This window comes from Bombus huntii, chromosome 4 (genome assembly GCF_024542735.1).
Source record: "Bombus huntii isolate Logan2020A chromosome 4, iyBomHunt1.1, whole genome shotgun sequence".
In the NCBI taxonomy this organism is placed as follows: domain Eukaryota; kingdom Metazoa; phylum Arthropoda; class Insecta; order Hymenoptera; family Apidae; genus Bombus; species Bombus huntii.
Genome location: NC_066241.1, coordinates 11,520,490 through 11,545,372, shown reverse-complemented (window position 1 = coordinate 11,545,372; position 24,883 = coordinate 11,520,490). Strand labels below are relative to the sequence as shown.

General features: G+C 31.5%; 2 protein-coding genes across 3 annotated transcripts; one reads left to right on the top strand and one right to left on the bottom strand.

Moving 5' to 3' along the window:
• Positions 1–394: 394 nt before the first annotated feature.
• Positions 395–10,597, top strand: LOC126865128 (uncharacterized). Of its 2 annotated transcripts, none has more exons than XM_050617276.1 (20): positions 395–659; positions 1,123–1,537; positions 1,623–2,071; positions 2,171–2,349; positions 2,420–2,820; positions 2,895–3,072; positions 3,149–3,360; positions 3,446–3,627; positions 3,699–3,826; positions 3,920–4,051; positions 4,131–4,262; positions 4,334–4,460; positions 4,535–5,097; positions 5,196–5,564; positions 5,689–6,061; positions 6,287–6,615; positions 6,732–7,573; positions 7,644–7,777; positions 7,845–8,023; positions 8,112–10,597. In XM_050617276.1, exons 2-20 carry the CDS (start codon positions 1,149–1,151, stop codon positions 8,373–8,375), a joined length of 5,562 nt encoding a protein of 1,853 aa, XP_050473233.1. In that variant the 5' UTR covers positions 395–659; positions 1,123–1,148; the 3' UTR covers positions 8,376–10,597. The 2 variants fall into 2 exon arrangements, with proteins under 2 accessions (XP_050473233.1, XP_050473232.1); XM_050617275.1 differs by having other exon boundaries at positions 1,080–1,537.
• On the bottom strand, positions 9,427–21,100 carry LOC126865137 (phosphoenolpyruvate carboxykinase [GTP]-like). The gene is made up of 7 exons (XM_050617301.1): positions 17,913–21,100; positions 15,629–15,886; positions 14,814–14,998; positions 14,124–14,518; positions 13,351–13,698; positions 12,952–13,218; positions 9,427–12,371 (listed from the first exon to the last, which is right to left on the bottom strand). The coding sequence occupies exons 1-7, from the start codon at positions 18,170–18,172 to the stop codon at positions 11,913–11,915; spliced, it is 2,172 nt and encodes a 723-aa protein (XP_050473258.1). The 5' UTR covers positions 18,173–21,100; the 3' UTR covers positions 9,427–11,912.
• Between the last annotated feature and the right edge of the window lie 3,783 nt (positions 21,101–24,883).

Below are 24,883 nucleotides of genomic sequence, written 5' to 3'. Positions count from 1 at the left end.
ACTTGAGAAGAAACAGTCTAAGACCGATATGAGGATTGATATAGTATATTATTTATTATATCATTTACTATATTAAATTTGGTATTATTTAACAGTAATTTCATATGATTATCAAAATTTGATGCTATGAAAAAAAATGTAGAATTTGACTTCTTGGGAAAATAAAAGTACGTGTTCATACTTTTTGTATGCACTGTATTCATTAATATTCTTTATTTTCGGTATCTGCGTACAACTATGTATATAAATTAAAAGTACTTAATTTTGTCCCAAAAATATTAAAATTATTAAAACAGATTCGTAATTGTATTCATGATCTATCAAGGCGCATACGCAAGAAATATTCGCTTGCATAATAAACTAGTAATTTTGTTTTTTTCATGATGGTTATAGTGATGATTATAATGCAATATAACCTTGGTATTCTGACGTTTGGAAATTTGACGGCGGTGTTGTTGTAAAAATGTAATGCGTTGTAAATAATTAATTTTCTTCGTTTTTCGCGTAGGGAAAAAATAAATACGTTTCGACGGAATGCGTAATGTGATATTTAAGCTAGATTACTTTTGCAATCATTTATTTTTAGCACAACAAGAATTTCTTAATAGACAAATCTTTCTCCTCGTTAACTATATTATTTTACAAGCGCATAAACACAGGTATAATATCTTGCAATATATTCATAAATATTTTAAGCGTTATATTACACGATTATAATAATAAATAGCATAATATGAATATTATCTTATGTAAATTTTTCCACGATCTCTTAGATTATGTATGTGACAAATAATTTATTAATTATTGATTTAAATATCTGTAAGTCATAGAAATTTATGATGATCTTTTTCACCTATTTATTTTCTTTACTGTATTATATTTACATTTTTATGGAATTAGAAATTTGATAGATATAAAATCTTGTATATCTTTAAAAATTTAATAATTACATTATCTTTGTAGGTACTAATTAAGTTTGAAATTTATAAAGATATATATTGTACTGTCTTCTGGTGCTATATGATAATATTTTTAATAAAATCTCTTTAGAGAATTTAATGTAATATTTTATATTTCAGGTAGTATTAAGATTACCAGTTACCATAAATATAATGATTGCAGAAATAGGCACAGAGGGCTTTCAGCCAATGACAAGTTTTACTGAAGAAAGGCTATTTAAGTTACAATGTTTGATTAAAGCAACAGAGATACAACACAGTGCACAATGTGAATATGGAAAAAGATTATTTTTAGCACTTACAACAGGAAATGCTGACATTTTTTTGTATTATAAGAAAGATTCAGTATCTACTGCGGTAATTAAAAGAATACCTTGGTTCCAAGGATCTCACAAACAAATCTCAGCTCTATGTTTTCATTCTATGGGATCATGGTTGCTCACTACAAGTGTTGATGGATCTGTATATATAATCCCTGCTCTATACTTCGTAGATGAAAATTGTGAGAAGGACAAAAGATGGACTAGTGATGATATAACTTCTTTTCCTTCTATTAGTTCACAGTCATCCCATTCAAAGTACATATCATAATTGAATTTGTAATGAAACATAATCATGACTTAATGTTTCACTTATTATATTTTTATAATTTAAATTTTCTAGGCCTACTGCAATTGTATGGTGGCAAAGTATAGTAATACCAGCTGAAATTGGTATTATTGGAACTGAGTATGGAGAGATTATATTTATAAATCTTGAAACTGGCCATCAAACAAATGTCACACAAATCAAAGGGAATATTGCCAGTTTGCATATTTGTCGCGATCAAAGTAATGATATTGTATCTCTTCTGATAACAAGCCAATCCAGAGAACAGTGGAGATTACTTTTGGAGCAGCGTACATACAGTTGTTTGCATCATTTAGAGAATGGGGAATCATATAATACGTTGCATACAAATGATAACATGTATGATAATACCAAGATATTTGCTTCTACTAGATCCAGATTGCAAGGACTCAAACAGTTGTCTGTGGAAAAAATTGCAATTCTTAGACAAAAGTTAATAGAAACAAAAAATCAGACATTAGGAGAAAATTTACAATATCATGGTTTGTATATACACATAAAATTCAATAATTATTTAATTTTGTTATAGGCCATTAATGAGAATAATTTAACTTTTAACTACCTTTTTACTAATTTTACAGATATTACGAGCAATAGAAATACACAAAATATAACTATTAATTCTGACTCTCCTACAGAGGTAAATCAGAATCAGATAACACCAGAAGCAATGTCAAAAGATGTATTTCTAATGTCTCAGTTAGATAGGGATGGACAACAATTCTATACATGTTACCATTCTATTACAAATCAGATATTGGTATAGTAATATTTTATTAATTCTTAGTTATAATAATAAATATGACATAGAAACGATTTTAAAATTGCAGGTATATGGACCTAATTTTACTACTGTACCTTTATCAGCGCATAAAGTATTTGAATCATGTCGAAACGTTTTATTAACTCAGCGATTTTTTTTTATTACTGACGTCAGTCAACGTGTAATATATGTAATATCAGACAGATTATCCGAAACTCGTAAGAGTGATAATGGCAAATTTAATCCAGAGTGTATTGTTGGTCACTTTTCTTTGGTGAATAGTAAAGAAGTTATACGTGCAGTGTACAGAGCTATTGATTGTACAAATAGTGCACCAACAACACTTTCTGAAGAAATTAAACATAAATACACGTTACCAAAGGGAGTAAGAGATATTAAAATCGAATTACCTCATGTGGATACTTGTATAATTGTAACAAATCATTCTGTATATAAAATTGTTTTAAGGTCAGTGTTATATCCTTATTATATTTTATTAGTTTCATCAAAATTCACAATAATCATATCGTTTTCATTTGCAGGAAATCAATATTATCAATTTTTATGGAACTAGTATTAAAAAATAATGAACTTGAAAAAGCGGCAAAGTTGGCTATAGTACTCGGTATTAATGTACAACAATTATTAGAGCAAGCTGGTGATATACTTTTAACTAATAAAGAATTTCCACGTGCTGTAGCTTGCTATAAATTGTCTAAAGTAAATATAAGAAAGATGTTAACATTGTTTCCTCATTTAAATTTGTATATAATTTTTATGATTACTGTTTTTTCAGTGTAGAATAATGAAGAGTATGTTAAAATTTGCTTCTGTTGGTTATACAGCGGATTTATTACGTTGTCTTACACATTGTTTAACTTCCCCGGTTATTAGTGAAATGCCTGTTGCACCAAGAATACATCTTTCTAACTTATGTGTTCTCGCTTTTATCGAACGAACGCTTCGAGCTTCATCTCAAAAGTCCAAGGCTATATATAAAGAATTTTTGTAAGCATTTAACTAAAACTCGTTCAGATATGACTTATACAAATTTTATGAAGAAAATATTCAATAAAAATCATTTGAATTTTAGGTATTTCTTATCTACAAATTCTTTTTACGATGAATTGTTAGCAGTTAATATCGCTGGACAGACGTGTCTGTGGGAAGTGTTACATCATTTAGCAACACAGAAGGGTCTCTATGGACAAATGTTAGATATTCTTATGAGGACAATACATACTTTCAGCACAAGCAATTTCCAACCAACACCATGTAATACATAATTATAATTACAATATAGTTTAAAGATAGTTATGTAATTATTCATAAAACAATTTTTTTAGATGGTTTGTTGATATGTATAAGTGAACCAAGTCTAATGCAAGCAATGTTAGTCTATCCTGAGTTAGCTAGAAGTCATATGTCATTTATTCTTGATAATCTTCAAGACTCTCAAATTTTTGTACTTCAGGTAGGATTTAAATTGTGTTTATGGCATAAATACGTTAATAGCATATAATATAATATAAAAATAATTAATGGAAATATTTTTATTGTGTTTTAGAGATTAGTAACACTATACGATCCAACGAATCCAGTAATAAGACCTAGGGTAGTGCGATGCAGATTACGTCATAGAACTACTTCGCACAGTTCTCAATCTAGTCAATGTGATTCTATAGATCTCGTGGAAAATGTATGTATAATTAATTTATTATTCAATTAACTCATTCGTTTATTCATATAATTATCATCTATTTTTTTTTCTTATGTAGGATGAGGCTGATACACTCATAGAAGAAATTATAGAAACTTTTTTACTAATTTTACTGACTTTGATTTGTAAAAAATCTATTTTACATCAAGAATCTATTACATGTAACATTGAATTATTAGAATTTAAGAAGGTAATTATCACATAAACTGCACAGTATTTTATGTTAAATAGATAATCATATATTTATATAATTTAAACTAGGATCATAGAAATACTAATTCTGGTGCTGATTTCAAAAGAAGACCATTATGTGCTGGATTCTCTCATGTTGCTCTTATTAGGAACGGAAATGTTTATACATGGGGAAGTTCTGTGCATGGATGTCTGGGTAAATATACATGCAATTAAAGACATATTTTTTATAGCCTTTGTATGTATTATACTTATATTAATTATTATTAGGAATTGGTCCATCTGTATTGAGATATGGTTCACCTCAAGCTATAACTTTTTTCTGGCTTATGGAAGTTGAGGTTCTCAGTGTATCTTGCGGTCACTGTCATACTCTGGCAGTAACTAATAACGGCGTTTACGCGTGGGGTTCAAGTCAGTTTGGTCAACTAGGTCTGGGGAAAGTTTTACAATGTTCAACCCCTGAATTGATCACTTCTTTGGCTCAAGAAGTCATTATTGATGCTGTAGCTGGACAATACCATTCAGTAGCATTGACTGCAGACGGTAGAGTTTTCACATGGGGTTGGGGTGTTCATGGCCAATTGGGTCATGGTAATACTGACAAAAAAATGACTCCCACGTTAGTTACGTCTTTACTTGGTACCGTTATACGTTACATTACTGCCGGTCATGCACATACATTAGCTCTTTCAACAGAGGGTATTGTGTATGCATTTGGTTGTAATATTTTTGGGCAATTGGGTGTGGGTAGTAATGTTAAGAGTTCAGTGCCAATGAAAGTTTCGTTATCAGAAAGAATAACTCTTATCACAACTGGATATTTTCACAATGTAGGTAAAAAAGTTTATTGGATTATGATCATTTATCATATTAAAGAAAATAAAAGAAAAGATTACACATGTTTGCTAATGACATTATTTTTTATTAGCTTGCTGTTAGTTATACAAATAAGTTATATATATGGGGAGCTAGTCCCCAAGTTCTTCGATTGCAAGCACAAACGCAAAAACGAACTCGAATATTGGAACAACGAGACTTGAAGCAGTTTGAAAATATTGACGAGTTCGAAAAAGTCACGGATTCTGCAAACATGAATGATACAAATGAAGAAGTCTTAGAAAATAATGCACAAAATAGAAATGTACAATCAAAAGCATGCGGTATTAGTACAGAATCGCGAAAAAAATTAGATAACAGTTGTTTAAAAAGTGTAAACGTCGGGTCCCTTGAAGAAGCTCAAACACATTTAAAACCAACCATTGTAGATACGAGTTTAGTCAAAGGGGATATCATCCGGGTTAGTTGGAAGATTCTCTTTAACAAGATTATTATTTTATCGTATTTTATCGTTCTTTTTTTTTATTTTGACATTTTTTCTATATTTAAATTTTATAACACATCTATTAATAATAATGTAACAGATATCGGCTGGTTGCCATCACAATGCTCTCATAACGAAGGATGGATCGCTTTATATGTGGGGCAGAAATTTGGATGGTCAGATAGGCAATGGTAGCAGACGGGAAGTGCCGATTCCTACGCCATTGTGTTACAATCCTGCTTCGATTTTTGCACAAGTACCACCAAGGCATAATGCTTACAAACGAGTGGAAGAGGAACAAGATTTAAACGACGATGTAAAGAATTCTGCGGTGAACGAGAGAAATGGAAATGTACATGATGAAGCCAGATCATTCCAGGCAGAAAGTAGTAAATCCAAGGAAAAAATAAACCCTATAATTAAAACTGTTGCAATTCACTGCGGATACGATTATACAGTCGCTATTCAACCAGGTATCTAAACTGCATAATATGTTGTGCTGACGAATGTTAAAAAGAGCTTGAAGAAAATAAGTTTTATTTTTATAGTACAAAATTTAGCTTCATTATCCCCTTATGCTTCTAGATGTAGACTTTTTAATTAGTTTAAAGTTAATTAGTTTAAGTGATTATTCTTGTTAAATAGTTTCAGGTTCTGCTATCAACAATATTTTCATTTTTCGCTGTATTCTCTTTCAGGAGGTACAGTTCTAGCTTGGGGTAATAATAGTAGAGCACAATTAGGTCGGCTTCCTGCAAAAGATGCACGTGACACCGACGATAAGCTTGTGTTGATTAAAAAGCGAGTTGTACGGCTCCCTCACGCATCGCATGTAGCTTTGGACGTGCCTAGTCAAGTTCCTAATATTCCCGCTCCCATTATTTCTTATCAAAGTTATGATATACCCTCTCTGGCGGGTATAATTCGTCCTTTAAGCGTTATCGAAAAATCACCAGGAGAATTGACGCTACATTATGCATTAGAATATTTCTCTGGTTTATATGATTCCTCAAGAATTATAGAGAAGGTTGGTTTTTTACTATCTTACATAATTTTTAAAAGAATCAACTAAAACTTATAGTTCTATAGCGATATATTAATAAAAATTTTGTATAATTAATAATTTTATATCTATATTTTTAGTGTGTCGAGTTGGGAAACTATCAAGCTTGCTCAAAAATAGCTATGCTACAGCATAATATTTCCGATGCGTTTTCGTATCAATTGAAAATTTTACATGTATTGAGTCTGCAATCTTGCTCAAAAGTGAAGTCTGAAAATTTGCGCGAAAAGACAGAACGAAAGTCTTTGGATGAGTGTAATTTAAAGAAGTCTTCATCAGCACATCACGTTAGAAAAAACACTGAACTTTTTAACAAACAGATAGAGAAGAATCTGATTGATTCTGTAAAAGATTGCGCCGCTAGGAACAAAATGAAAATTCCTGCAAGCAAATCATTGAATAGTCTGCAAACGCTTCAACAAGAACTATACACATTCGATTGTCAGGGTGGTTTAGAAGAACTGTGCAGAGATATTAAATGTGAAAATGCACCTATGGGGATTTTCGGGGATAGTTTCGATTCTGACACTAGTTCTGATTCGGAGGAATGGTTGGAAAGTCTTATTTTCAAGGAAAACCAATTACCAAGGCAAAAAAAAGCAGAGACATCCACTAAAGATAGTTCTTCTCCTCCTTCTACTCCTATGAAGGAAGGTGTAGATCAGTTGCCCAAAAGCAATGGGACATTTTATGAAAAGAAAATTGCTCGATCTCGGCAGAATAATATAACCAATGAAGCTATAAAAGTTATTAAGTTTTTCTTGAATGAAATGGAAAACGAAGCGGACACTATCAAGTGTAAAATGTTACAAGATGCACTGGAGTTCTGGATTAAACACGATTTACCGATACAAAGTATAGAGAATATATTTTTGGAACACATTCAATCGATCTTTTATCCCCTTGGATTGCTGTTATTCTGGTAAATTTATTATATTTATTTATTGTACGTTTTTAAATAACGTCGTCATAATCGTAAAATATTTTTGCAGCCAAGAGATCATGGATAAATATTTGGATATAAATAAAAATAATAGCGAAGCTAAAAACTTTATTGCAATTAACTGTTTTTCTCTTAAGTTTTGTCTTCAAGTATGTTCCATGTTATTACATCATATCGATCAAAGTAAGCAATCTTACGTTTTAAAATATCATATTGAATATAAATACTTTATACTAAATTATTATCTTAGGCCAACCTATGCCTGAGTTCATTAAACTATTATCTTCCTTAATGGCTGACCAATTTGGACCGCCATTGACTGGATATCCAGGCTCAAGTGGAAATAATACTCCAAAAGAAATGATGGAAGGAGTTATAAGCACTGTGTCTTCTAATATTCATGACTCCAAATCTTTTGTACACATTAAGGTAGATTATAAAATTATAGTACATTTATTTTATTAAAGTATTGCTTAAATTAACAATTATTTTTATAAACATTCATTTATGAAATCAGGATCCGGATGCAGTATATCGATTTCTCGAGGCTGAAGAAGATACAATGATATTCACGTGTGGACATCATTTTCCATTAGCTACATATAAAACCGAAGTAATTCCAACGATGGAAACCGAATTACTGGGATCCGAATCATTAGTTCTTCCACATACAGCCCAGTACTTAGGAAAAATGTTATCTCAGACTACTAAGCCGGAAATACTATGTCCTTTGTGTATACCGAGAGCATTGGAAACATTGGCGAAGAAACATGGTGGGTGAGAAGTATGTACCTGACATTTTATTTTAACGAAAAAGAACAAAATGACAGAAAAAGGTGACATATAACTTTTTCTTAGAATCTTAACGAACTCTAAAATTGTACACGTGAAAGAGTGAACTTTTAAATTAATTTTAATGAACTAAAACATTAAACCAACACTGAAATGTAGTTAATGTAAATTAAAATAACAATTACGTTTAAATTTATTGACAACACTTGCCATCGCAATTGCGTTGTATTCAATAAACATTACAAAGCACTGCAAACAACTAAAGCTCTCTATATCTTTGAAATTATATTTTTTAGATTATCTATAGATATAGATAATTCTACATAGACATCATTATAGTGCACTATATGTTTCATTACTTGAGAACATGCATCTTGTCCAATATCAGGAGGATTATTTCATTATGCACTTTGAAATTGAACATATTCACTGAAACTAGATACATATTATGTGTTCATGAATTGTCAAGTGATATTTCAAATACTTTACTAAAACGTATCATGAATTAACAAGGGATAACATTAAGTATTAACATTTTGAGTATACATATTTAAATTTGTGAATCTCAGAAAATTAAAAAAGATGTAGTGAAATATATCATTTTCAATTAATATTCAACATCCAGTCAGCACTATATTTTAAAAGATAAGTTAGAGATTCAAATACAACGATGTAACGTGAAGAATAGCAAACCAGAAATGATTTCCTTTTTGGACTTTGTTTATAAAACGATTTTATCTCAGATTGTACAAATTTTAGAATTGATATTTTACAAGCATTGTTTTTTATGAATATGATAATAATATTGTTAGTGAATTTTAATTTATACTGCTTGAAATATTCCTTTTAGCAGATTTTACATTTTATTTGAGAACTAATTGCTTATCATTATCTGTTATATCTTATTACACTTTTAACTTTTAATTCAACTGAAAGATCCAGATATTGTGTTGTAAAATACATAAACGGCTATAAAAAAATATGTCAATAAGATATGAAATTTATTAACACTTTCGTGATCGATGGCATGATACTACGTATTTTTCTTTTTTTTTTGTTTCATGATTTTATCAGACTTCAGGGGATACCTTTTCTACAATTTTCGTAAGAGAGAGAAGGGGTAGATATATGCATAACAGAGTTGAATGAGAAATGAATCAATGGGGGCACGAAAGTGTTAATATATTTGTTAACCAAATATTACTTACTGTGAAGCCATAGTATAGAATTGTACAGTAGTTATAGAAACATTGTAAAATATATAAAGAAAGAAAAGGAAATAAGATTAGGAAATGGACACAGCTATTATCTGTGCAATCTTATAAAATTGGTGCAAAGTGTTAAGGACTGATGAAAAATGTATTGATCTAGTCTTCGAAGTATATGCCAGAATATATTAGTTGATCTTAGAAGTTGGAAAAAATAGATCATTAATAAAAAAGATATACATATATATATATATATCATGTGATTCTTTGTGAACTTAAGTTGATTAGATGATCAATGTATTGACATTGTAAACGTGTAGAACTTGTACATAGAAAATTGTTTATAAAGTTAGAAGCTTTTGGTTACAGATGAAGCAAGTTCATAGACATATTCTGTTGTATTTTTTAAAGTAGAATTGCATGGAAGTGGAAAATAATACTTGTGTATGCGAGGAAACTTTTCCATTATCATTTTAGTGACCAATATAAATGAAGGTTTAGAAATTAATTAATGCAAATTGTGGAATAAAATGAATATTCTTTATTGTTAAAATTATATTATTAAATTGTAGAGCTAAATGAAGGTGTAAAATTATAATAGCACAAAATGAATAAAATAAATAGTATATGTATGTACATCCAATTTCTCGCACAAAATAATGTAAGTTAGAAGTAATAAAAAATTAATTATTGACATGCAAAAGAATTACTCACAGATATACATTGTGTTGAGTCATTCATTATCATTCAAAAAAGTATTTAAATAGTGATCAGTCTCATTAAGAAGAAAATAAGTAAGTTTAAAGATTTCGTAACAAAATGATAAAGAGAAGTAGAAATACTTGTGAAGTGATCTTTAATATTCTTTGGCGAATTTTTAATACTTCCTTTATATTTAAAAATTATAAATACCTTCATTTAGTTCACAGGAAATATTTTTTTATCAGACATTTTACTAATTTCCTAAATGTGATATTAAACAAAATTTATATTACTTATTTTAGATGCTTGAAATTGTTGTTTTTATTTTTCCTTTCATAGAAAATTTAAAATTGTAAATAAGGAAACAGTATACGTATCATTTAAGAAAGTGCAATATTTTAAGCAAAAATAACATTGAATAATATCTAAATCCTTCTTTTACAAAATTTACGTATTTAACACGTGTGATACTTTTTTCTATTAGCTATATTTTTTAAATTGTATAATATATTTGAAAGCATAAAATATATGTATAGTATATATTATATCCTCGACATATAGGTCTCCAACTTATTTCTCGATACTTAACATACGGGTATAATGTTATTAAAATAATAATCAAGAAATTTAAACAAAATTTCTTAAAGATAATCTATTCTATACAAAATATATAGATTATGTTTTTCTTCATGTAAATTGCATTATTCTTTATCCATATTAAACATATAGTATGTATATGGCATACCGTTTGAAATAAATTGTTTATTTAAGTTCCAACAAGAAATATCGATACATTTCTTTTGCGTAAGTTATATTAAATTCAATATACAGTATGAAATTGTTCTTAAAGTTCTAATTCTATGTATGTGAACAGCTGCAATATTCTTGTAATATACATCCGAATGTATAATTTTGAATGTCTTATACATATATGAATTATGAAGTCTTTCACTGATAGTATTTAAATAATTAAAATATTGGATCACAATAAATGCAATTAAAATAATTTTTTTTCTTTTATTTCAAATAAAATCCATCCAAATATTGCCTTCCAGATAAATAGCTTGAATTGAGTAGCTTTAAAAAGAACTGTAAAACAACTTATTATCTTCTTAAAATTTTTTATTAGAAAATACATATCCAAAAATACATATCTTTCTTTAAGTTACAAATTGCTTTTTTCGCTAGTTTGCACACTATTATCCTCACACGCGATCCCTTACAAAAAATCTGTTCTTACTTTTAAGAAGTATTTTCTTATAATAAAAACGATACTGTAAAGTGTAAAAAAGAGCATTTGTTTGAAAGAGTAAACATAAAGAAAAATGTTTTAATGAATATGACAATTATGTTCGACGTTCAAGTAGAAATCGTCGTAATACTACGTTTAGGTTTAATATAATAAAAAAACCTAACAACTATCTGTTTAATCTCTGTACAGACTACGATCTCTGTACGGATTCAATTTGAAATTTAATATGATCCTTAATTTGAGAATCTCTCTAGTCCTCGTTGTAAATACCTTACTTTTGATAAAAAAAAAGAAAAAAAATACAATTAGATGTATATCGATGTTACTCAAATTTTCCACGATATTTAAGGATCAAACGATTGGATTAAAGCTTATCCACGTTAGAAGCGAGACGATCGAGCTCTTCACGAATGGCTGCAGGTAAATCGTCGCCTACTTGCGCATCGAAATATTCCCTAAGGTGCTCAACTTCCTTTTGCCAGAAATCTTTCGGTAAACTGAACAATTCCTTCATATCTATATTCTCCTTCAAGTTTTCCAAATTGAACGACTGTAATTTTGGTAATAAACCTATGGCAGAATCTACGGCAACGTCTTCGCCGTCGAGCCTTCGAAGAATCCAGTCTAGAACGCGTGAGTTCTCGCCATATCCTGGCCAAAGGTACTTGCCATCCGCATTCTTCCTGAACCAATTCACGTGGAATATAGCTGGTAACTTGACATTTTTCACTTCGGTCATATTCAGCCAGTGATTGAGATAATGTCCGAAATTGTAGCCGAAGAAGGGTCTCATAGCAAACGGATCGTGCATGATTGCTTTGTCCTGATTATCAATTGTTATACAAATTAGTTTCTCAACATAGAGTTGAAATAGAGAAGCATGATGAAGAATTTATATCTCCCTTTTAAATTTCTCAATACATTCGAGACTAGCGTATTCTAACAATAATTTTCTAGTTGCAATCAAAAATTGGCTGATAATTAGACTGAGTATTTATTCAAATTCAGACTTTTATGAACACACAAATAAAAAAAATGGAATCTAAGCAGAGATTCACTTCATTCATAGTCGGTATTGTAATTTTGATATTTTATACACATATTTTTGCATATTTCTGCATTGTGTGCTTTTTCATACCTTTAAATTTCTCATAAATGTATGTACAGAAATTCCTAGTCTACTGACAATATAAATCTTTGCAGACGACCCATGAGTTAAGTCCTCAGTCATGGATCAGCCGTCATCATTAGTTTAATCAGGGATCGTATAATTTAACAATGTCTGAGACACCGGTCTCGAATTGGTTAATAAAGTACTTTGTATAAGTAAAAATCCTAATTTAGTATAGAATAATTCTTTGATGATCTTTTTTCAAATGATCCTTCTTCGAATTATTACGTACCGTATGTTCCGCTGCAGCAGTAGCTTCAGACCTCATCGAAGCTCCAATGAAAACACCATGTTGCCAGTTTCTAGCTTGATATATAAGAGGAATACCTTCTGGTCTTCGTCCTCCAAACAGAATAGCATCGATGGGAACACCTGTTGGTTCTTCCCAAGCAGGATCGACAATAGGACATTGTTTGACTGGTGTACAGAATCTGGAATTGGGGTGCGCTGCTGGGGTCCTAGATTCTCTGGTCCACTTTTTGCCTCGCCAATCGGTGATCTATACAAATATGTTTACTTAGGGAAGTTTTAGGAAATGTTGAGTTTTTAAATTTCTTATAAATAGAAAAACATCCGCAGTTTAATGATAAGGATTTTTTAAATACTTTCATGCGTAATAATGAATTCCTACTTCAACGTCATCGCTGATTTCTTTTTCCAATCCTTCCCAGAAGACTCCTCCGTCGCTGGTTGCGGCCACATTGGTGAAGATAGTGTTCTTGAAGATAGTTCTCATAGCATTAGGGTTGGTAGCGCTATTGGTTCCGGGTGCCACGCCGAAGAATCCATTTTCTGGATTTATAGCACGGAGTCTGCCTTCCCGGTCGAATTTCATCCAGGTGATATCATCTCCCACGCACTCGACTTTGTACCCTGGTAACGTCGGCTGCATCATGGCTAGGTTGGTCTTGCCGCAAGCACTGGGGAACGCTGCAGTAATGTAACGCTTTCTACCTTTTGGATTTGTGATAGCCAGTATCTACAAAAGGTAACTGATACAGAATCTTAAGCGACTAATGTACTTGCAAGTGCCAAGTAACGATTGAAATTGATTATAAGAGTAATAGTGAAGTTGTCACTGCTTTGATATCTTAAAAACTAAAAATTTTTATTTTTATTTAAAGTGTAGGTTTTGATGTTTATGACAATTGTCTTTAATCTATATTGTGAGTCTTGATGTTCAAGACATACACAAAATTGACTTTAATTTATATTATATCAATTTAGAGTTTAAAACAATTGCTTTTAATTTATATTAGAAACGAAGCTTAGTATTTGAGATAATTGTTCTTAATCTATATGATAGTAATCTCTGTAAAATTAAACTTTGATACAATTGCCTTTAAAGGTTTCAACATATTACATGCAAGGTGAAGTTACGAATTATTATACAGTGTTACGTACAAGCATATGTTCTGCAAACCATCCTTCATCCCTAGCAATAGTCGAACCAATTCTCAGAGCGAAACATTTTTTTCCAAGCAAAGAATTGCCACCATAACCGCTACCGTAAGAAACTATTTCATTCTTGGCTGGTTTATGAAGGATGACGGTCCTTTCAGGATCACAGGGCCAGGAAGAGTTAACTTCAACCTTGGAGTCTCTTTTTGGTACACCGACAGAGTGCAGACATTTAACGAAATCTTCATTGCCAAGGGTTTCTAGGACTTTTTTCCCCATCCTGGTCATTATCCTCATGGAACAGACGACATATGCGGAATCTGTGATCTCTATTCCAATCTTTGACAGAGGTGAGCCCATTGGACCCATGCTGAAGGGGATGACGTACATTGTTCGACCTGGATTATTAAAATGGAATTATAAGTTTGTTTTATTTACTAAATTGATTAACTCAGATTAACTCGACATCAGTATTTGATTATGAATCGATTATTGCTTGATTATCAATCAATCCTTGGATTGTAAGTAAAATAATTGTTCGATTAGAAAAGTGAATTATGAAATAGAGTTTGGAGTGTAAAATAATCGTTTGTTCCAAAATTAGTTAAAACCAGTAGGGCCAATCTTAGCAAAATATGCCGGTCTCGGATGTGTTAAGGAATTAGATGTACTTTTTCAAGGTTTTGGAGTTACCTTTCATGCATCCTGGGAAACGTTCAAGAATAGCTTTGTCCATGTCAACCGGAGAAATCCAGTTACCCAGTTCTCCGGTAACACCGTTACGTGGAGTAGGAATAGTATCGCGTTTGCAGTCGGTGCTGATGAACGTGCATTTCTCGACGCGCGCTACGTCCGCTGGATTCGTTCTAGCAAGCCAACTAAAAGTACAATTTATATTACGTTAATTATGTACATTGAAAATTCCCTTTCAAATAACTACGGAGTTTTCATTAGAATTTTGAGAGCATAGAAAAGTAGTTTGCATACTGTGTCCTTTAACAACAAGTCTAAGCAGATTTTTTTAGGTTTTTGAGTTACAAAAAGATGCCCAAAATTCTTAAATGATTTTCTAAGTTTTTAGAATATCATTGAATAGTTTTTATTGTTACACGTTACCTTAATTTTATTAAGCAAAGCAAAATTTAAACAAAAATAAATATGGAAAAAATGGAAAACCACTTTAAATCACTGGTCGAAAACGACTTATTATGCAGATGGAGGGTTAAAAATTCGCATTTTAATTATCCTTTTACAGCTATTTTACCAATACTATCTATTTATATACTTGTCGTTATTCTCTTTTATTTGATAACTAGCTCATATCTTGAAAAGTATTTTGAAAATTTCCTAATTGTCTTATGTAGCTCAATTATATCTTCAAATCCTTATAAGACAGACGTTATTTAAGAAAATATTGGCAAATGTCCAAAGAACGACTGCTGAAAATAACTTACGTATTCAAAGAATTTCCTAAATGTTATATGCTCTCGTATGAATTAAACACGTACCAGTTTTCATATTTTGGTAAAGCCGATATTGTTCCATTCTTTTCCATAAGCTTCAACAGATGATCGTACTCTGCATCGCTTCCATCGCAAATGTAAATGTCCTTAGGACAGCAAAGGGATGCACATTCCTCGACGTATGAACAAACTTTTGGAGCAAGGGGTTCTGTCAGTGTATTCAGCAACGGTATCTTCCCTATACAATCGTAACTGTTGCTGATGGATGGATTTTTCGCCACATTTGTGACCAACGTGGACACTCTGTAAAATAAAATTAAAATGTAAATACTCTTAACGCTCATTAACTATTTCGCATTCAAATGCTTAGATTTTTATATCTTTCTTTTAATCCTTTTACTTTTTTTTATAAATACATTTTTTTTAATAAATATTTTTTAACGCATTTCCTTCGCGATATTCATTCTATGAATTCGAAGTACTCTACGCTACTCTACTTAACGCATAAAAGCCTAATCACTAGCTTTCGATCAGCGTAACAGATCTTATATAGAGCGCCTCACAGAGTGTCTGTTAATAACATGTCGACTTTTACTTCATCACTATAGAAACATTGATTAAAGGTAAAAATGAATTTTTACATTGCTATTTTTCATTGCGATATTTCGTGAAGTAACAACCTGTCTCTATAGATCAAAGTATGATCGAGAGTTACCCGTTTACTTTTCATTGATGATGTTGAAAAAGATCTCGCAACTTTCATGCTGTTGCATACCGTACATGAAAATGTACCCTTTCCTTTTACCGACAAACCTGTTGCCTTTATAAGTACATGCTGCAACTGCATTTAAAAAATTTTCATGCTTCGACGAACATACATAGTTTAGAGTAGACACTATGGAGTACTTTTCTGTTAAAAGAAAAGTAAAAGCATGACGAATACTTTAGACGTTACTATTATTTGTGCACATCGAAAAGCAACATCGAAGCTTCGTTATTTAGAAATAGTTGTCGACTAAAGAAAATGTAATTGTCTAACTAAAAGCAATTTCTTATAATAAAAGGATAATAATGAAATTATATTCGTTTAGAGAATATTCGTAACAGAGAAATAGAGAAAAGAAATTGTAAATAAACGACAATTTTTCGAAAATAAAAATTAACTGAGATGTAAATAGTAATAATCTTATAATAAAATATAAAGTTAAATTATTGAATTAAAATAATGAAATGTGAATGAATTAATGTACTAAGGTGCACCAGTTTCCGCAAGTGGCAGATCAGTTAATTAATATATTAATTAATATATTCTGTGTTGTCTTTACTAAACATCATCGCTTTATCTCAGTTATTCTGTAAACACTATGACGGTACTAAACTATATTTAGAAAATCTATTTCGTATAATTATCGCAATTTGAAAACAAAAGTCAGTCGCAGACGATAAAAGGTGATGTCTGTCTTCTATAGAAAAATAGCATTAATGATACTGTAAACAAACAGTGCAAATTGTGCAACGATGATGCTGTTGTATATATTATGATACATTATAGCATTCAAATAGAGTCAACTGAATAGTTTCTATGCTAATAGTAAGTTTCATATCTATCTCTTATTGTTCGAATCATTTTATGCAGCAATCGCTCGAGAATTTTTCCAGTCTCTGACCCAAATTGATTCCTCTTTTAGAAATGATTTAAAAATAACATAATTTAGTTATGCATACTTATGAGGACGTGTATTATAATTTTGCGTGATACTTGAATCGTATCTGCAGGATGTTTAAGCTCACAATGTTTCGAATTTTACTTGAAAGTTTTTGTAACACACACGTTATTAATCGAAATATTTATCCAATTTAGTCTTATTTATCTGAAATAAAAAATATCAAATGATCACAAGAGACTCTTCCATTTAAATTCTATTTCAAAATTTTATTGAAATTTTTCTTCGAAGAATCTACTTTTAAATAACAATTTAAAACGAGAAATCAAGTAATCTCACCTTTCTTTCCGATTCCACTGCGAAACTTCGTTAAAAGAGCAACTCAAATATTCTTCAAAAAAAGAAAGAAAAAAGAGAAAAAAATACCAAGTAATTCCATTTTCCCCTCCAATTAAAAAATGTTCCAATTTCATTAAAATTCCTAAAAATGAACTCAAACATCCATTGAAAGAAAAAGCAGGAATCAAATAATTTGGTCTTTTCTACAAATTTCAAGATCGCTTTAATACCAACCAGCAAACGATCTCCCAAAACACTCATCACTCATCATCAAGTTCTCTAAACACAACCAGGATGACATTTGTTCATCCGAGTATCATACTCACCGCGGATAATACACGTCGATCGCGTGCGGCATCTCTGCAACGTTTGGAATAATTCGATGGCTCAAAATCGCGAATCCTGCTATCTTCTGTTTGTTTCCAGAGACGTTAACACTATCGATCGGTCCAAAATATCGAAGATTCTTCGGGCTGCCGATCAACGATCCTCTGACGGAAGCTGCAGCTATGGAGAAGCTTCTTGAAGTGAGGAAACTGGTGCTGGCAAGATTCGACCAGCGTATCGGATCGATTCTCGGCGACATGTCCTGCGTTGCTCGCTTTTATACGATCGACAAGGATTTTGCGCGAACCCTAGAGATTTGCCCCGTGGATTGGCTGTATCTACTTCCGGTGAACAAAGTGGGGGATCGATGCGGAACGCCGGCGGAATCTGCGACGGACTTTGGGTCAGTCCGCTGCTGACGCGGTTCTTCGCCTTGTCGATTGTCGCTATCCAGACTCGATCTCAAACGATCTTTGATACTCGACTTTTTTATAAGAATGAAGGAAAACGCCGTGGAAATTTTAGAAGAATCTGCTTCTTACCGATTCTCGAGAAACGTAAGATTACTTTTAAACGATATTTGTCCTCGATACTTGGCTTCCTTATAAGAATGAAGATAAACGCTGAGGAGATTTTAGAAGAACTTCAAAAGAATCTCAATTATGAAGAAACGTAAGATTATTTAAAAGATGATTATTATTTCGAGAAGAAAAGAAGATGTTCTTCAGGATCCCCCGACGTCTATCGATCGAGAAAACGGTGACACGATTGATGGAGCAAAGACGTCGAACGTGATTGATCGAGCCTTCTGTATTCCCTATTTCGTGACAATCTGGTGACAGCCTTGAAGTCGTTTTGAGGTGAACATACGAAGAGATTTTATGTAGTAGTAGGTACTGAGCAAGTAGCAAGCCGTGAATTCGTAGCGGTCGATGTATGAAGCTAGCGATAATGGTCGATGACACTTAGAAACAAAGGAAGGAATGAACTATTTAAAGAAGAACATAACGCACTATTACACGGTTTGGAATGCACTGCACCCGGGCGAGTCGATCGAAGTAAAAGTAATCGCGGCACCGTGATTGATCGGCCCACGCGTTGCATTAAAACGAAATCGGTTGCAGTGGCCGTGTCGTTTTATATTGAAACCGTTACCCGCCACTCGTTCTTCTATTTTTGCGCCAACACTTTCCCTTTCCTCTATCTAGCGCAGCATGCGACGCGACGCGACATCGCGAAAGATCAACAATGTGCTCTTTCGCTTTTAATTATCTGAACGGGGTACCTTTGTACGGCTTAAATATCGTCACAAGAAACGGTTAATAATAAACTTTGTTTATATCTAGTGGAAACGACGTAGCATCAAGATCGTAAATATCAAGTATTTGTTGGTAGCGGGCATTGATGTATATCGTTGAGCTTAGGATTGTTGTGACGTTGTAAGCGTTTCGTAGGAGTATCTTGAGGTAGAAGTATCATTCGTACATAGATTTTGCGATTATGATTCCTTTGTTAATATCTTACAGGCTCCATGTTGCGTGTCGTATATGTATCATTGTAATTGTACAAGTTATTATTGCTAGGTCGTAATGAAATTTCCGATTCTTAATGATTTATACTTCACTGAATTGTAGAGTGGTTATATATATAAAGCTGTTAAAAAGTTAAAATTACATATGAAAAAGAATTGTTAAGAATCGTTATCAAAACCTCGAGGAAGATCGATGAACAGCTCAATTTATGATCGATCGGGTTATCCCCGATTATCGAGCGACTTTTTACCATTGCATGCGTCGAATGCATGTTGTATGAATGTTGAAAGGAAATAAGAGATAAAGATTGTTTGATATTTTTGGATTATTGAGTAAATTGAGATTTGGAGAAATGATATTTGACAAATTGAATGATTAAAACTCTGATTATTATATGTAGTCGCATGAGGGAATTAACTGTATGTAAATAAAACACTTGCTATATTGTAGTATTAAAGGGTCGTGAGAATTAAGATTTTCAAGAATAGCGTTTAACAATAACGAACGAGCAAGTTTTACGGATATTTTTAAATTTGCCTTAACTTGAAAGCCTTTGAAATGTGCGTGCTCAAAATGATTTCGAATTTCGACACATTTGCACTGAGGTGTGACAAACTGAATACACGATAGCGTAATTTTATTACTGTAGTTGAAGTCCATAAAATTGTTCAAAAATTAGGAAAATGTAGAAATTTCCTATAAAGAACGGCACGCCAAAATATTTAGATAGATCGATATGTTTTCTGTTTCGTAAAGATCAATAAAATCCAACGATTGCTCGACCCGACAATAATCGATTAGAATTCCACCAGTTTCAAACGGTACCAGCTCGTCCGGGGAACAATTAAATTGCTTAGAAATGAATGTTGGATCGATGTGGATCATGATGTTCGTATCTAATCGATGGGATAATATGTAGTTCAAAGTATAAGCAGTGGAACACTGTCAGAATTGCTGTCCTAAATGAATCAATTCTGATAACGTGAAGCAAAAAACTTCTCTGGAATCTTTACTGAAACTTCCAATTGCACAATAGAGAACGGAATATTCTCTAATGTTATCAAATACTATTGTATATCTGTCTAAAAGTCCAATTTGAATGGTAGCTAATATAAATTATTAATAAAGTTGGCAATATAATTAATGATATGAAATTGAAACGATCTTAGAACGAATGTTAAATCGTTTTTTCTTCGTGTCACTGTCCTTGGCACTTTATCTGCAAGATAATTGATTTTTCTATTGGTTAAAGGAACAGTGATTAGGATACGAGTTTCTATTAACTCTGAAATCAATAGAGCGTTCACCTAATAATTTCTATCTAATCGCTGCCTTGGTGAATATGTTAATCGTCGCTGTTTCTATTTTAAAGATTAAAACTGGAAAAATTCCAATTTTCCTCTGGCTCAATCGCTACAGATTTAGATCATTTTCTTATTAAATATTACGATAACTATTCCAAAAACAATATTTAGTTTTGAATTGCGTATCAGATTAATCATAATTACAAATTTTTGATCCTCGGTCCAATATATCTTTCTTTAATTACCAATCATCGAAATTCCTCGCAAATACGAAACTCACTGTTAAATATACGGCTAAGTATGAAAGTTTATTGTCAACATAACGTATACTATGAATATGATGAATGTATGATCTTTAATTTTAATAACAAGAAACGATGGAAAAATAGATAAAATAGCGTTTTCGATGGTAAATAAAGTCTAACATATTTTTTCCTAAATCATGTCAATAGGTTTTGTCGTCCCTCATACTTTATCGCGAAAAATGTGGCATTCGCGAATTATCGCGGTCAGACAGTGAACTACGGACCAGACTACAGGCAAAGAGATGCATTCTGCATGTTCATTTATAATGGGATCAAAAAATGAATAGGGAGTTGCTACAGCTGAGCATGATAAATTCATCAACAAAGATTGAGATCGTTTGGTCATCGTATTTTTCTTATGAATGACTTTTTTTTTGTTTGGCGATTATTGTTTTTATAATAATGAAGAATATTAATAACTTCTGATAAAATTAACATTGACTTTTGATCATACATATCCATTTTCTTTCATTATGTCACATATAACTATAATCTACAATATTTTTGCGAGTTCCATAATGAACCGTTGCATCAAAATATTATTTCAATTTTATTATTAGACATTCAATCCGTTAACAGGATTTTATCTCGTTAAACTTTTATTTCCTTAATAGAACCATTTAATTATAATCGTCTTCAATATATATTTAGGTAGGCGTAAAAGTCGATAGTTCTATTATTAAATAACATTTTCTAGATACTATATTGCATGTATTGAGATGTTTTATATCTTCAGCAACGTAATAATTTGACAAATAATTTGGTAATATTGATGCAATAGTATGTACACGTAATTGAAGAAACATGAATTAATATCGATTATATAGAAGAAATCGATCGAGCTGGCTCTTCCAACGTTCGGAGAAAGACAACATCGAGGCGAGATTACTGAGAGAAAGAAATTATGTTCAAGCATTGTACTTTGATCTAAGCTGTCCACTATATGCGATTCATACAATAATTATTGTTTACAGAGACTTCTCGAACAACATCGCACTTTGTTTGGACTTTACGGACCCGGATTGCCATTAATCAATCCAGAGAACGATTAATTTCCTGGAAGAATCATTAACAGAAAAGTTTTAAAGGTTTCCCCCAAGGAAAGCCAGACATTAAATATCGTATTTATTTATATGTACATACTTGTGACCTATATCTTCGGTACAAGTCAGCCTCTGATAAATCGATTATTTAATTCCTTTTTTTATAAATATCAGAAAACGAGGTAGCATCGTATGTTTTGAAACAAACTGAGTTACATACTGTTCAAACGAAGTTGAGTCAAGGTTAAGTTAAGTTTAATCATGTTAAATTAATTTAATTTCGGAGCTAAGTTAGATTGTGTTTGAATTTCATTAAATCGAATTAGAGTTGAGTTAAGTTGCGTGAAGGTAAGTTAGGCGATGTCAACTTGAATTACATAGAATTAGAATCAAATTAAGTTGAATTAAATAGAATCAGATTGCATCAAATTGAAATAGATTGGATTAGCCTGACTTTATACTAAATCACATTATGTTAAATTAAATTTAAACTGAATTACATTCAGTTTGAGGTATGTTAAGTTGAGTTACATTGAGTTAACATTTACTGAAAGTTGAGTTAAACTAAGTTATACCATAAGCTGAATTAGATGGAAATAAATCGACTTAAACTAATTTCAATTAATTTAAATCGATTACATTGTGAAATCAGTTATACTGAATCGACTTAAACTAAATCTAACTTGCATTGAGTCGAGCTCTCAAACAAAGTGAAACTGAGTTAAATTGAAATTGCTTATAAGTACAACTGTCTGCAAACACAGCAATCGTATACTTGATGATTTTGTTGCAATGATTTATTTAGCTAATGTCTCATTTCAAGGTAACATTCAGCGAGTTTATCAACATCCAGCATTTTTTTTCACCCCGTCCGATTAATTAATGATTAGTCCAGTGGTGTTTGCGTGTCTGCGCGAGCCAGACCACGGAATATAACACGAAGAATCTCGCGAAACCATCGGGAACGATAAAAGGATCATGACCGAATGCTTTTTCAGCTGAGTAGAGATAACAGCTTTTGTATTTCAGCCACTCACGTTGCGTGCACGTTGTTCCTTTTTTATCGGGGAAAATTTTTTTCTCCGAACAGCTAAGGCTTGCTGATCGACCTCTTATCCCTCGTATAAAATGCTACGTATTAACGTCACAAAATTTCTTTTCTATCTTCGCGATATACGAAGATTATTCATCGATGCATCCAGATGAGCGGAGAAAAACAAAGAAAGGTTCTTAACGACAAAACAGTAGCTCGCTTGTGCTAATCGAATGCGTACAAGTGTGTAAACAAGTCTCGAATGGTGCACGAATTGCCCAGAAATTTATACAGAAATCTAAACGATATTTATATCGTTTATCAGTCAAATTACAAACATAAACAAAGAAAAATAACAGGCACGAAGATGAATTTTTTTCTTATTACTTTTTCCATCATTTTTATTGATAAATACTTTACTGCAACAAAAAAGATCAAAGAGTAATTGAAAGTAATAAAATACATTTTCAGATTGATTTCAAATACAAATACAATCATACCAATCGAGTCACATAGCAGTGTTGATGAAATTTCAAAATGTTTCGCATAACACACATGATAATATTCATGAAATTTCAAAATGTTTCACATAACACACATGATAATATTCATGAAAGGTATCTACAAGCGGACGAATATTTTTGCGAGTCAGACGACAAAATTGAACTGTGTTAATAAGAATAATGTTGTAATGTTGCAAAGTCCTCTTGCCATGTCATTTATCGATGTTTACGTATTAGTGAGATACGTAGTTGGTAAACAATAACGTGATTTTTGAACGTGTTATTTATTGTATTTTATTTCCTCACAATCTTGCAGTTGTATGTATATGTAATTCAGTAGATACATTTCCATAATTTTGGTAACGTTCTTTCTCGATCCACGAAGATCCTATGTCAAGAGTCATCGATAAAGCCGGATCTTCTTAGTACAAAAATGTTTACAGATCAAGATAAGACATTTGTACGACGTAACATCGATCTGCGTATTTTGTTTACCTGAGCCTTTCGTAAAGTTGATACCGTGGACCTTGTCCTGTCAAGTGATCATGTTAATTGATTCGAATTAATAGGTATATTTTTTAAAATTGTACATAAATTGTTATAGATATATTGAGTTCAATCTCGTATTAAATTTATTGATAGTGGTTTTGTAAACACATGAGAATATTAGATATTTTGTTTCGAGTTACCACGTATGCTGGTTCACTACTTTTTTTACAATTCTAAATAAAGGAATAGAAAAAATATTTGATTCTTTTGCGATAGTATAGCATTGAGGTTAATTAATTTGTAAAGATTTATTGCATATTAAACTTTACTAATTTTTACATTACAATTTTTCTTTTTTTCCATTTAAACTATCGTCGAATCGTATTCTTTTTATTCAGATATTCCTAAATCTTTTTATGATGTTTCTTCAAATAATTTCATTTTCTATTTGAGTTCCAAATTAAGTACGTTTATTCAGTTTTTGTGTTATTTGTGCATTTACTATCATTTTCCCTAAAAATAATTAAAAATTAATTGTATAATGTAGTACAAACTTGAGTAAGTATCCTAAGGTTTTCTTATATCTTTTGGAAGTCTACAACAGTAAAAACATTACTCGTGAGAATATTAAAATATCGTTTGTTCCTATAATCTTCATCGACTATATTTTGAATCTAATAGGTTCTTTCCATTTTTATCTACTATATGCTAAAATATTCTCCTTTAGTCATAAAGTGACATTAAGATTAGAAAATTAAGAA

Bases quoted from the DNA above. Each gene is read 5' to 3' on its own strand.
- LOC126865128 (XM_050617275.1), top strand. From the start codon at position 1,113: ATGATTGCAGAAATAGGCACAGAGGGCTTTCAGCCAATGACAAGTTTT. The intron at 5,565-5,688 runs GTTAGTTGGAAG...ATAATGTAACAG, and splicing joins TCAAAGGGGATATCATCCGG to ATATCGGCTGGTTGCCATCA. The intron at 6,616-6,731 runs GTTGGTTTTTTA...CTATATTTTTAG, and splicing joins CCTCAAGAATTATAGAGAAG to TGTGTCGAGTTGGGAAACTA.
- LOC126865137 (XM_050617301.1), bottom strand. From the start codon at position 18,172: ATGTCGCCGAGAATCGATCCGATACGCTGGTCGAATCTTGCCAGCACC. The intron at 14,999-15,628 runs GTACGTGTTTAA...TTGTACTTTTAG, and splicing joins TTACCAAAATATGAAAACTG to TTGGCTTGCTAGAACGAATC. The intron at 14,519-14,813 runs GTAACTCCAAAA...TTAATAATCCAG, and splicing joins TTTCCCAGGATGCATGAAAG to GTCGAACAATGTACGTCATC.